This window comes from Tympanuchus pallidicinctus, unplaced genomic scaffold, assembly GCF_026119805.1.
Source record: "Tympanuchus pallidicinctus isolate F22 unplaced genomic scaffold, pur_lepc_1.0 scaffold4, whole genome shotgun sequence".
NCBI classification, from domain to species: domain Eukaryota; kingdom Metazoa; phylum Chordata; class Aves; order Galliformes; family Phasianidae; genus Tympanuchus; species Tympanuchus pallidicinctus.
In genome coordinates, this window is record NW_026294758.1 from 10,719,496 (window position 1) to 10,732,842 (window position 13,347).

Consider the following 13,347-nt stretch of genomic DNA (forward strand, 5'->3'; position numbering starts at 1 on the left):
GCTGTCCCCCGCACAAACGGGAGTTACCTGGCAAAGCCAAGGCGCTCGTTTTCGAAAGGGAGAGAGGGTCTTTTGCTGGATTCAGGGATGCCTTTTCCACACTTTGCATCGTGCTGCAATGAGCTGCTCGCTGTGAGCAGAGCTTGTTGGAATTCAGGTGCATGGAGATGTAGGGGACCACAGCTGAACCAGAAGAGAGGTGCTGTGCCTGTCCCTGCTGCTGGCGCCTGAGTGCCTTCTGACAAGTCACTCAGTTCGTATATGACTGGTTTACCATGGTCAGGATGGGATGAATGCACACATGAATTCACAGCACTGGAACAGGCTGCCTGGAGAGGTTGTGGTGTCTCTTCATCGAGATAATCAAAACCTGTTAGGATGCTTTTCCATGCAACCTTCCATAGGGAGCCCGCTTGAGCAAGGAGTTGGATTGGGGGATCTCCAGATGTCCCTTCCAATGCCTCAATTCTGTGAGTGTGTGATTACTGTGACTGTTGGATCTCTGTGATGCACTGCCTCTAAAATGGGTGGCTGTTAACAGGAAGGGCACTGTGAAGTTACAGGAAAATGATTCACCTGCTTTCTTTGCTGCAAGAGCAGTAGGTGCCAATGGCTGGGACAAGCAGAGCACCAGGTTGTGGCTGCGCAAGCTGGATCCTGGGTGACCTCACCTCCATTACCAGGTAGGTGAGCCTGAAGGTGGAGTTCTGACCCCCACTTCCAGCTGAAGGAATAAGCTTTCTAAGAGGGAATGAGCACCTTCAGGCTTGTATGGTCTTCACAGGTTGGTCGACTGCCCCAGGGTCTTATCAGGTGATCAGTGTTTTATATTGCCTGGCAAACATTCTTTTGCTTACTTTAGTTCTGCTGTTTCTACCTGTACAGCAAATAGAACTACATTTTATTTTTCACAACATTTAGCACTTTTTTCATAATAGCTGTGTAATTGTGCTTTAAGAAAGCTTAGCATCGCTATCAAGTACGTGACAACATATCACAGGTCAAACAGTGGGCCTTCAACATCAACATAATTATTCAAATTGTGCTATGTGGGTAGAAATTACTCAAATTAAGCCAGCTTAAGTTCTTTACCGAGAGAGTGGTGAGGTGCAGGAACAGGCTGTCCAGAAAGATTGTGGATGCCCTGTCCCTAGAGGTGAGGTGTTCAAGGCCAGATTGGATGGGGCCCTGATCTAATATTAAATGTGGAGGTTGGTGGCCCTTCCTGTGGCAGTGGGGTTGGAGGTTCATGATCCTTGAGGTCCCTTTCACCCCTGGCCATTCTGTGATTCTGTGATCAAAATCCCTCCCTGCACACTTATGGCTGATTGCTCTGAAAATATTACAGTAATAGCACCAAGGAAAATAGTCCTCACATTTCTTATGCTACCCTAACTCTGTGTCTGGCAGCCTTGTTAAGCCAAACAAAATGCATAATTCTCTCTAGGAAGGATAAACTTTTCATGGCAAGTGTTATTTAGCTTAGTGTAGAGCTTCTCAGGTACACTCTGAGCTTTTCTCAGTGTCTGTCTTCAGTTAGCAGGATTAACATCTCCAGCTTTATCATTACTGGCTTATTTCATTTAGATCTCTGCAGGATTTCCCAAGCACTTTGTCTTAATGTTTATGGTGCTGCTGAGAACTACAGAGGCATGAAAAAGAATGAAGGATTTATAAAAAAAAAATAAGGATTTGTGAGATATATTGGATTTTAATTATTGTTTTATTCACACAACTAATGATACACATAGGTTCTATAATTCAGGATTTGACTGCAAAGTGAGGTAATGGGGGTATCTATCTGAGTTACTAGGGAACTACTACTACTCTGGGAATTAAGTTTAAACTAGGAGAGTGGATTTGTGATTCAGTGTTAGATGTTTCTTGTGTGGAAAGAATTATGTTTTTTGAAAGTGTAAGTGAAAAAAAAGAATATCCCCTTTGTAAATTGTGGAAGCCAAGGTAGGAGAGTAAACTAATCCATTTCCAGTTTTGTTCAGGGAAAGGGAAATCAGGTTTCTTTGTTTTTCTTTCATTTCTGAGCATCTTCCACCTTGTGGAGAAGGACAGGACAAATGCAGATTCCTGTGCTTTCAATAAGTGTAGCTGGCAGTGAAAAGTGACTGTGTGGCAGCTGCGTCACTCTTCCCAGATGTGACATACTGTCCTCTGCAAGCCAAACTATTAATCTGAAAAAGAAAAGGAGGGAAACCCAATAGCACAGAGTGAGAAAGAGATGTAGAACAATAGTAGGAATGAACAAAGGGCATAAATAGGGGAAAATCAGTCAACTTCTGAATTCACCAATGTTACGTATGAGCTAGATTAGTTCTGTGGCACTGCCAAGGCAGTTCCCAGGGATATCTCTCTGGGAGTCACGTGGTTATGCAGAAAGGGGAACAATTTTTTCAGACCAACACAAAGTAGTTGTAAATCTACTTTACAAAACGAAATTATCCTGTTGCCTCTAGTAACAACCTTTGTTGCTTCTTGCATTAGGCTTCTGTCACACCAACCAAAACAACAACTTTGGTGCAAATTAAGCAGCACTTCTCTGCATCAAGGGAAAGGCCTCATACCTGAGCCCGCTTGCAGAAGGCTTCCTGTGCAGCCTTCTTGTTCTCTGATTTGCCAAGCCATGCTGCCAGGGCAGAGGCTTGCAGAGCTCTCCCATATGAGAAGGTCAGTTTCCAAGGCTTAGGCAGAGGGGACTGATTCATGGCATTCAGGTTGAGAGAAGCCTCCTCTTCACTTTGACCTCCAGACAGGAAGCAGATTCCTGAAAGACAGAGGCCTCAAGACTTAGAAATAGGTTGCTCCATCTGCCACACTTACTGACTATGACAGAGAAGTCAGCGTATCACATGTAGGAGCAAGTCTAGTAAAACTGAAAGGGTTTTTTGTTTTTGTTTTTGTTTTGTTTTTTTTACTATAAGAACTACTCAAGAATCACCAGGAACAGCAGCAGGAACAGTGCGGAGGAGAGTAGTGACAGTTGCTACAGCCACATCCTGAGGGGTGTACTTCTTGGGGCAGGAATGCCCAGCTGTCACCATGTTGGGTTTCAGCAGAGTTCCCTCCAGGTAGACATGATGGTCGTTCAAGGCCTTGTAGACAGCAGCCAGAACCTAATGATTGAAAAGGAAGATTGAATACAAACCTGTCCTCAAATCTTTACCTCAACCTGCTGTGGAAAGACAACTTATTCCTTGGAAGCGTGAGAAGATCAAATCACATCTCACTTTCTCTTAGAATTTATTACAGGAGGTGCAGTCCTAGAGAGCCCTGGAGAACTTTTGCAGTACCAGAATACCATTTTCCATTTTGGCAAGGGTTGTCCCTGCAACTGAGGTACTGAACAAAGAGTAAAGCACTTTATGTATCTTTCTGAGGTCAAGAATGTTTATATTGAGAGTTTGAATGGAAATCCAAAAAGCATGGATTCTACTGCAAGTTTGCTTTTTGCTAATTATTTGATGTGAGTTCATGTGGTGCAGTTTTGAAGGAACTTATTCTTTAAAAATGCTTGAGAGCAATACAAACTCTGTGTAAGAATAACTAGTGATTTGTGAGGGCAAGCAGAGAATAAGGAATCTCTTTACCTTTTCTGTGACATACTGACAGCGTTGGAGATCGTGGTCACCATCAGGTAAGACTTCTGGCTCCACAATGGGCACCAACCCATTCTAAGGAAGAAAAACATGGGAGTCTTTGTAAGTGTGGAAGAAAAAAACTACTTGCCATCCGTATTGTGTTTGGTGGTATTTCTTCTTGCTTTACTGCCCTTCATCCTCATCTTTCCCAAACCCCCCCCCCCAGAGATCAGCCTTTCAAGATCTCTCATCTGTTATCACAGGGAACAACAAGGAAGGGGCAACAGAATCTCAAGAAATTTTTCTGGAGGGCAGATACCTGCTGGCAGATGCTGGCGTAACGTGCCAAGGTGTTGGCATTCTCTTGGATGGCAAGTTGAGAGGGCGTTGTGCTACTGATCTTCAACACTGCACGCCACTTGCCAAAGTCAGCACCATCTTTCTTGTACTGGGCACAGCGCTCAGCCAGTTTGTCAAGTCCTGCAGATGAAAGAACAGTGCTTCACTGAGGGGATAGGATACAACTGTGAAACATGCAGTGACACCAGCCATGGCTGCATCTCCTGCTGAGTCGCACCATGGCTTTCACTGTATCACTCACAACTGGGGCTTCTGAGATCTCACCTTACCTTGGATGGTGGTTTCTCCATTTGTTCCTGCCAGAGGTGCAGTGCCTGCATCCAGCTGAAGAGACAGCAAAAATAGAAAGGGTTACAAAATGACAGGAGTGACCCAGAGTGGGTCTACCTTTGCACATTGACTGTGACTGAAATATAGGGCTGAACACACTACTAGTGTAAGGGAGGGAAGGGATGGGAGGAAGAGGTGCAGTAAAGGGGAAGAACAGAATTGAATTGGATATAAATGGCAATATGGATTTGGCTGTAGTGGATGACCTATGAGTTCTTTTAGCATGAAAGGATGTAACTCACCTTTATTCCCACCACCATCCCTTTTTCTTTGATGATAGCTGGAAATGGCTTTCCACTGCTGTCTTTCTGATAGAGTGTCTCATGGAAAAGGATCACTCCTCCAATGCTCTTGCTGATGGAAGCATCAGAAGAGAAGAGGATTTCTCGAAAAGCTCGACGATTCTCCTCTGTGTTTTCCACATTGATCCTCTGCAGCCTATTTCCCATGGTACCTAACAAAGTTGCCAAAGGGCAGGCAAATGTATCAGGCTTTGCTACCCTCCTAGCCACCACATATAGTAAATAGAAAGAACTTGGGCTATAGTGTAGAGCTTTCCTCAACACACAGTCACCTTCCGCTGCTTCAGATGCAGCTCTGGGTAGCTGAGCTGTCCCTGATCAGTTAACAGTCTTTAAATGTTTTTTATTTATTCCACTGAATTCAAAGATGAACCAAAATAAAAAGTCTTGGGTATTGCAAATTGATTGCTTTTCGTAACTCACCGACCGATTCATCTGCGGCTAAGATCCCTTTTCCTGAAGCCACAATCCTCTGAGCAATGTCTGAAAGAGCCTTCTTCTGCTCTGGTGATAGAGCTGGAAACTGGTGGGTCATGGTGACTTATCTGTGGAAAAAAAGGGCAGTTATAAGATGAGGACAGACTGAACAAACAGTCCACCTTAGACACTAGCCTTGAGTATGCCTATTGGAAGCTTTGTGCTTGTCCAGCCCATGCTGTTGGAGACATATGTCCAGAAATCTAGTGAGTTGTTCTTGTGTCTCTGGCAAAATCAGAACAGGGAAGAGCAGGAGCCACATCTAAACATATCTTAGTCAATCAGAAGGTGTGAATGACTGTGTATTTTATACAGATTTGCTTGGAGGCTAAAGGAAGGTTATGCTCCATCCCCTCCCCCCCAAAAACAAATGTGTTGAATTTACAAGCAGGCACATTGCAGACACTGCAAAATTCTTTGCAAAGCACTTGCAGCCTGTTCGTTCTAATAAGAAAACCGACAGCTTTCACACAGTTTGCTTTGCTTTCCCCTTTTCCTAATAATTCTTCTCTCATTCCCTGTCCTGCCTTCACAGTATTTTCTACTTTGTCTGACTGCCTTTTCAGTTCTTCTCTCCTGCTTTGTTCTCTGATTCTCTCCTCCCCATATCTAAGGACTGGAGAGCAATGCTTACTCTTCATGAGAAGTGGGAGGTTAGTAGGATTCACCACCCATTTTTGTTTTCTCACTTCTGGTAGATGCTTACCAGATGCACATAACCAACCACCTCCTGAATTTCAGGATCTGTCTTGTTCTGACACCATATTTGATCTTAGTAAATCTCTCATTAAACAGGATTAAATTTTAGTTTAGCATCTGAGTAGCCCAAGATAATTCTCTATACACGTGTGCTTGTGAGTCTGAGCTGGAGACTCTCTTTTCCTCTGTCATCATCTTCTATAGCTACAGGACAACCAGTCCACCAGCACATGGTACATCCATGAGATAAATCATTAAAAACAACACCAAAGAAGCACCTGATTAAAAACAGTGACTTGCTATGCAGACTGGTGAGGAACAACTCTATTTGTTCACAGCCTCTGTGAAAAAAGCTTGCAAATTGCAAGTACTCCAAAGTTGAATTAATGAATTACCAAACCAGTAAAAGGATTTCAGATTTACAGCTTGTAGTGTGCTACAGCATGAGCAGATGTATCCAGGTAATCTTTTGTCCAGCTAGTTGAGATACAAAACCATCACTCTAGTAACACTATTACGGGTTCTCTCTAGTAATACATTAAGCAACAAGACTCATGTCTCATATCTTGCCTGTTCCTTGTGCTTGCATAAAGATAGGAAAAAGGCATTTATCACCCAAGAACAGCCAGCAAAGCAAATTGCTGAAATGCAGGAGTATGAGGTTTCAGTAGTTAGTACTGGCCAAAATGTGTACTCTGAAAGACTGAAACAATAGGGTGTAGTTCCACAAGGCAAAAATGAACAGTAAGACATCAGATTAATTGCATTTCTCATGCAGGAATCTTACAGATTGGAAAAGGGTAAGTGGAGGCTTTTCAAAAGTCTCTACAAAGTGATATGTAAAGGCCATGGTGAGTGGTTCACAGCTGCTCTGCTGAGCTACCGTGAGTAATAAAATGCACAGCGTGTCTCACTGAAATGGTGAAGAAGTGAAAGCAAAAGAGCAATTGTAAGGTGAGAAGTAGCTCCAAGGTAAAAAATGTTAAAAGACCCTGCATTTAGGATTTTATTTTTCTGTGAATCTCTAGTGAAGAATGATTGCATTCAGGCTGCCATGGCTGGGCAGCCCATTTCATTCTTCCATGAAGGAATTTTATTCTCAGTAACAGCATCTAGAATTGTCCCCCCACTAAAGTTTCTCAAGAACATTTTTTTTCACCCATTTTAGTCTGTCAGCTAGTATGGTAAATATCATAAGCTCAAGTTGTTTCACACTGATACGTGTGTGTACATAACAGCAACCATAACAGCAACCATTCTCTTTGTGTCAGCTGCTCAGTATCAATGTTTTTAAAAGGTGGAAGAACAAACAAAATCCTAAAACTGTGCTGAATGCATAACAACAGTCTTATGGCTACCTGGAGCATTGTGGAGCAGCTCCATAAACAAAGAAAGGTCTTTGTTCAGCCTCCAGAGCTGACCAGCAGGAAATAGAGGTGGGGAGAAAAAGGACTGCATAGTTGTAAAAGCAAATATCACATTGCTGAAGTCTCAAGTTTTCCTCCGTCACCATAATGGAGGGCTTGCAGTGAAAATGTATTTATGGATATCAGTACAAACACTGCATTCTGTTAGTATTAATAGAGAGAAAGAAAGGGCAGAGGCAAGCCAAACAGCAGAAGAAGAAATTCCATTTCAGGTCATCTTTGAATCGTTAATATGTTTTCAATTTCTTTAATTTCCAGCTACCTGAAGTGACCATCATCTTCTAACCTCTCAGAAAATCTCACCTAGATCCTGGTTGGCAGATGGCTAAAGATCAGGTGAGCATCTGTATGTTTTTTTTTCTCTTGGTGTCTTCATTGCCTATTTTTATAAAATTGTTTCCAAATGTGCTGGATCAAAGTCAAAATATGCTTTGTGACCAGTGTGAGTGGCTTTGGCTGATCATTTACTTGTAAACACAGTCAGCAACCATTCTTAACAGTTTGCAATACAGAGCACATGTGCATATCATTTACTGTGCACATAAGAGATTCTGTTTCAGAAGAGTGCACATGACAAGATTTGAAGACACAAAAGCTGCAGATATAGATAAAAACATACTGTTGATAGCAAAATGTCTTCAAGAATTGAGCCTGCCACATTTGGGCATGGCTTTAACTTGACTGGATTTACTCCTCTTTCACACTGTATGCGTTGGAGGGTCAGGTCCATAATGTGTCATGCACTTAATATTCTCTTTATAGTTGGTAAATCTACTGGCCACTGATTACTTGGTCACCTGTCAAACTGGTCGGTTTGAATGGTTAGGTAGGCCTTCCTGACAGAGCACATTCTTATCTGGACCACTGAAAACACTCATCTGATAAGACTGACTGATGTGCTCTGTTGCAGGGTGACCACACAGTCCAGCCTGAACAGGGAGTGGGAGGAGGCCAACAGGAACAGTATGGAGTTGGGCCAGGACAAATAGCCAGCCGCCTCCTGGCAGTGGTTCTGTTGGGGTCATTGAGGCTGAGGAACAGCACCTGGGAGACTGCCTGCCAGGCAGTGAGCTGAGGAGGGGCCAGCCACAAGGCACAGCAGTGCCCTATGCAAGCAGAGCTGTGACCTGGAGTGCCACAGGAGGACAATGATTATCCCCCTCTGCTCAGAATGGGTTACACCATGTCAGGGTGCTGCATCCACTTTCATGCAGCTGCAGTACAGAAAAGATGTCAGCAAACCAGAGTGAGTTCAGTGGATGCCACCAAGAATGTCTAGCTGAACCTTTCCTTGTGAGAAGGCCAGATGGCTGGGGCTAGCTCTGCCTTGAGCAGAAGTAGCTTTGTGGGCACCTTTCAGCAGCCCTTGGTACCTTTTGAGGCGATCTGCAGACAGAGCCAGGCTCCTCGCAGCTGTGTGGCAGGAGAGTGAGACAGCAAGCATAAACTGAAACTAAGGGAGATTCATAATGGATATAAAGAATGTTCTTCACTACTGGGACAGCTGAGCAATGGAGCAAGTTGGCTATCTTCATCTTTAGAAGCTGTCAAGACCTGCCTGAAAAGCCATGAGCAGCCTGATCCAAGCAGGACAATAGGCTACATGCAGACCTCCCCTTGTCCTTCCAGCCAGAACTACTCTGTGACTCTGTGGGAGTACTTTGTTATGGAAGCTACAGTTAGAAGCTGTGTCTCCTGTATGTACAATGAAGGATCTGTGAGGGAAGAACAAGATGTTGCTCTCTTCATGTTTGTGGTAGGAATGCAGGTTTTAATATAACAAAACATTTCATTTATAGGTGCTGAGAAATGAGACAAGGGCACAGGACAAGAAGAAATATTTAGACTGATGTCAGGTAGAAAAAGCAGCATGTTTTCCCTTGATATAAGCTCTGAAAAAACAGACTTAACCATCTTGACATGTCTTTGAGTAGGCTTTTTTTTTTTTTTTTTTTTTTTTTTTTTTTTGAGAGTGTGAACATGCCTTGTCTGAGGACCTTACTACAGCACCCTGTCTCATCTGGATGGGAATATGTGAGACCTGCCCTGGTTCCTCTGTTATCTGCAGAGCTGTACTCAAAATTCTGAGTGAATGTACCTCAATGTCATCTCTCAAACAAGAGTAAAAGAAAGCTATTCTCAGGAACCTCAGCAATCCATGTAAACAATCTTGGAGCACTCAAGATGGGTGAGGTGGCAGCAAATACTTTTATCTTGAAAGTAAGCCTCGCTGATCCTTAGGTGAAAGTTCTCCCTCAGGGCTGGGCTCTACTCAGAGGAGATAAAAATCTGCTTCAGAATTAGCTGAGAAATCAAGTTTTGTGATGGCAGCAGGAGAGGTGGGGGAAGCAGGGACAAAGTTTCAGATAGACTAAGTTGTTTTGGGTGCTGGGCACGTAGGGAGGGTGATAGACTCAGTAAGGATCAGAGTTTGTTGACAAGTAATCTCCTGAGGCTGGCTGCTCACTAGAAGAGTTACAGCCTGTTGCAGAGGCATAAAAACAGTATTCCCAAGTCTGTGTTCTCTTTTGACTGGTTTTCTGCATTGCACAGTACCATACATTCCCCTACCAAAGAATCCTCTCAGCACTGCTGACAGTGAGCACAGATAATTACACTTCTGTCAGCACAGCAATTTGTCAGGACCAGCTGCATTCTCCAGCCATTCTTTCTTCTCCTTACAAAACAAAAATCCATGTACTACACAAGCAGATGAAGCAGTAGAAAGCAATGCCAATATATTCTTCCTCTAGTCCTCTATACTGAAGAATCACTTACTCAAAGAGAATTAAATATCTCAACTAAGTTAGACAGCCAGTGGGTCACAAGGATCACCACAACGTAGCTGAGTGCTCACTTCTTGCAAGTTTTTTTCTGGAAAGTAAAAATAAAAACAAGACAAAACCTGACCGCCCCCCCAAAAGCCTTGCTCAGATAAACACATTGACTCACAGCTACTGATGCAGTTGCCAGCTCTACAGTTTAGAAACAAATAGCTACTTACTTGCCGTTGGACACTGCCTCTGCTTCAAGCTTCTGGTGAGGTGGCTGCAGGCAAAGAGACCCAGTCCTTCCAGTCGCTAACTTTTATAACATTCTTGGCAGGTTTTTTTGTTGTTGTTGTTCTTTTTTTTGTTGTTTTTTTTCCTCCACTTCTTTATTCTCCCTCCTCTCTGGGCAGATGTCCTTGCCCAGGATAGCTGATTGGCTGCTAGACAGCAACCACCTGCATTCATTGGACCTACTTGCTGTCCCTGCTTTTCCACCCACTTTCCCTCCCCTGTATATATAATGCAAGTTACGATGCTGCGAAACTGAGACTTTTCCAATTATTTCAAATTATTCCTCTTTCTTCTAAAACATGCCTGTGAATAATTACAAGAGAAAGCATAGAAAGTTTTTGCTGGGATCTGGGGTATAACTTTCAGTGTAGGTTTAGATCTTCAGAAAGCTTATATTCAGAAAACTGTGCTGTGCTAACAGGAAGATTAGAAACGAAAATGCAGAGCTTTGGGGCAGACCCTTCACTGGCATGAATTACTGTTACTCCTGAGGTTTCCTAAGCCCCATACTTCTACTGAAAATTTAGCAGGGAAACATGCTTTCACTTCCTGATTTATATGTGGAGTGATAAAACGTGATGTTATGATACCAGAATTAAAGAAACCACAAATACTGATTTTCTTTCACACTATAAGAATAATGGTTGCCAGAAGTAATATGCCTACTGGGAGAGGTGTAAGTGCAAGTCTCCATGAAAAGCCCACTGAAATATCTTCTGCCTACATTACCAAGACATGCAGACTTTTCAGTTGCTTAGCAAGATTTTTCTGTGAAAAACACACACCATATATGGTGTATCAGCTTTCCATTTTGTATCAAATCACGCCATGGCTGTTCACCAAATCCAGACATAGGCGTGATTTTGTTTTCTTCATATTGCAGGTCCATATCCATGGGAAAAGTACAATGTGGGGCTGTTTGGCAAACATCATACTGTCAGCAACAGTATATTCTGTGACCTTGGACATTAGTATGTCTTTACTCCAAAACCCCAGTATTTGCCTGAAGAATGACGTAGTTTCTCCATTTGTTTGGCTCACATGGTGACACCTTTAGCCTTCACATGGACACAGTGAGATGACTGATTTCCACTCCCACTGAGCAGCACTATCTTCATTAGGGCTCTCGTTCCCTGAGCCTCTATCCTAGAGCTGCATTCCAATATCCATGCCTGTGGGACATTTAAACAGCAAATGTGCTGCCAGGGTCTGCATTTCACAACAGTCAGCAGAGAAGTTTCTGAGAAAGCTGAGAGTGTGGTCTAACTTAGGGCCTCATGCTTGTGCTGTTTTGTTTAATTTTCTCCTCCCCAATTCATTCTTTGTTTTGGTGAAGAATGCTCTAGCACATGATACTGATAAGAAAGCTTTCCCTGCTCTATGTGCTATTTTTCCCACCCTAGCTAGAAAGGAAACTCCAATACGTATTGATTTCTGAAGCACAAACATTGAGCATCTTTTATGGATTAAAAGTGCTTTTATTGAAAAAAAAATATCTAAAACTCTCTTGAGACCAAGAAGATGTTATATTGACAGCCTTCTTCAAGACAGCAGTGAAAACCCAAGACTGGTTCTTATTATTCCCAGTTTGTTTAGAAGCTGTTGTAGACAGGAAAATACAAGGAAGCGTTTCTTTCCATGTGCTGTGATATAGACTGTGTAACTATAACAGAAATTCTGGAGAAGTCTTCCTGATAAAAATTGTCTGATATTTTAAAAGCACTTTAGGTAATCCCCTGTAGTCCCTTTCAGCTCTTTGTTCCTTTAGAATTACATATATAGTTTTTCCATATGGGAAGTGGCTAGTGTGTGGTTTCCATTTTTTCTAAGCCAAATATTCAGCACAGATAGCACTAGTATTACAAGTCCTAGCAGAGATTCTGAGCAAAAGAAATGTGAAAACCTCATGGCTGAGTTCCTCACTTAATTTAGGAATTGCAGCCATTTCATGTGGAATGATCAGTCACTCCAGATAATGTCACTGTAGGGTTCAGTGCTATTAACATGCAGAGCCATGCTGCAGACTGCAATCCACAGAAATGAGTAGTGAAGTAACATTAAAATAGACTTACTGGAACAGAGCTCTGTAAACATAATTTAGGGATACTTACACCTCTGAAGTTATAGTGGTATTGTATCTCCACAGAAGGTAAGAGTAAACTGGCACAGTGAGGGGAATGCAGTGTACTTTCATTAAGCACAGAAACTACCCTGTCTCATAAAAGATAGCATTATCTACACAAACTTTTCTACAGCAAAATTAGTGCATCAGCCAAACTATAAACCTGTTTCACCTGGCTGGTGTTTGAACTTATAGTATTATAATCTCTCTCAGCTTTCCAATCCAATCCAATAACTTGTTTTGGAATTTTGTTTTTGTGTGTTTGTTAGTTTAAGCCTTTTTCAGAGTAACATAATGCAGCTATGGGGCTATAGATATATATCTGTGTCAACACCCTGGTAGAGGGCTACAACTGCTTCAAAAAAGATTGAATTTGTGGCTGTGAGCAGTTACTTCAAAGTATACATCACAGCACAGGAGGTCCTGTGTGTTCCTGTGTGGACTCTGGAGTTGAATTCAGTGATCCTCATAGGTTCCTTCCAACTTGGGATATCCTGTGATATTTCTTTCTCACCAACGTGGCATAGCAGTAGTGAATTTTGTATTTGAATGGCTTGAATGTTCTGCCAATGTTGATTCTTCAACCTGAAGTTACCATATAAAAGTTGACATAAGTGTTCTGCATATTAAATCATTTTTTAAAGACCACCAGAATCTTTCTTTATAGGAGGCTGAAGCTATTATCTATGTTTTATTTTGTGGTTTTGCTTTTGACAGTGCCAAATGTATCATTTGCAGGCAGAGGATTTCTGCAGCAGAAGTCAATCTAATAGCTGTCCTTGCAATATGCTTGTAATATCCTTGCTTGCAGAGGCTCTGTCACTTCTGCACTGATGTTCTGAGAGAAGACTGTTGCTGGATGAAGTACTTCAAAATGCATGGAAAGCCTGGCTTAAAGACATCACATAAAAAAGGTTAGAATTGCTTACAATTCTTCTGGTTGCTGACTGTGTTTTTCTGTGTGTCCAGCAGTAT

At 42.4% G+C, this 13,347-nt stretch overlaps 1 protein-coding gene and 1 long non-coding RNA gene across 2 annotated transcripts in view; one reads left to right on the top strand and one right to left on the bottom strand.

Moving 5' to 3' along the window:
* The window catches only part of LOC128089332 (uncharacterized), a 27,911-nt gene continuing 14,564 nt past the window's right edge, over window positions 1–13,347 (top strand). The window contains exons 1-5 of the long non-coding RNA XR_008210483.1: window positions 1–470; window positions 601–683; window positions 7,447–7,524; window positions 9,160–9,408; window positions 13,111–13,286. This is a non-coding gene — a long non-coding RNA (uncharacterized LOC128089332). The remainder of the gene's footprint in view (window positions 471–600; window positions 684–7,446; window positions 7,525–9,159; window positions 9,409–13,110; window positions 13,287–13,347) is intronic.
* Window positions 1,705–10,334, bottom strand: ALDOB (aldolase, fructose-bisphosphate B). Its single transcript, XM_052700619.1, has 9 exons — window positions 10,193–10,334; window positions 5,009–5,130; window positions 4,526–4,737; window positions 4,223–4,277; window positions 3,913–4,073; window positions 3,603–3,686; window positions 2,954–3,128; window positions 2,580–2,779; window positions 1,705–2,189 (listed from the first exon to the last, which is right to left on the bottom strand). Exons 2-9 carry the CDS (start codon window positions 5,118–5,120, stop codon window positions 2,094–2,096), a joined length of 1,095 nt encoding a protein of 364 aa, XP_052556579.1. The 5' UTR covers window positions 5,121–5,130; window positions 10,193–10,334; the 3' UTR covers window positions 1,705–2,093.

What these genes read in the sequence shown, in the direction of transcription:
- ALDOB (XM_052700619.1), bottom strand. Translation starts at nt 5,120, where the DNA reads ATGACCCACCAGTTTCCAGCTCTATCACCAGAGCAGAAGAAGGCTCTT. An exon ending in AGCCGCAGATGAATCGGTCG is followed by an intron (nt 4,738 to 5,008) that starts GTGAGTTACGAA and finishes CAACTTTGTTAG; the next exon opens with GTACCATGGGAAATAGGCTG. An exon ending in TGTTCCTGCTGCTGTTCCTG is followed by an intron (nt 2,780 to 2,953) that starts GTGATTCTTGAG and finishes TCTGTCTTTCAG; the next exon opens with GAATCTGCTTCCTGTCTGGA.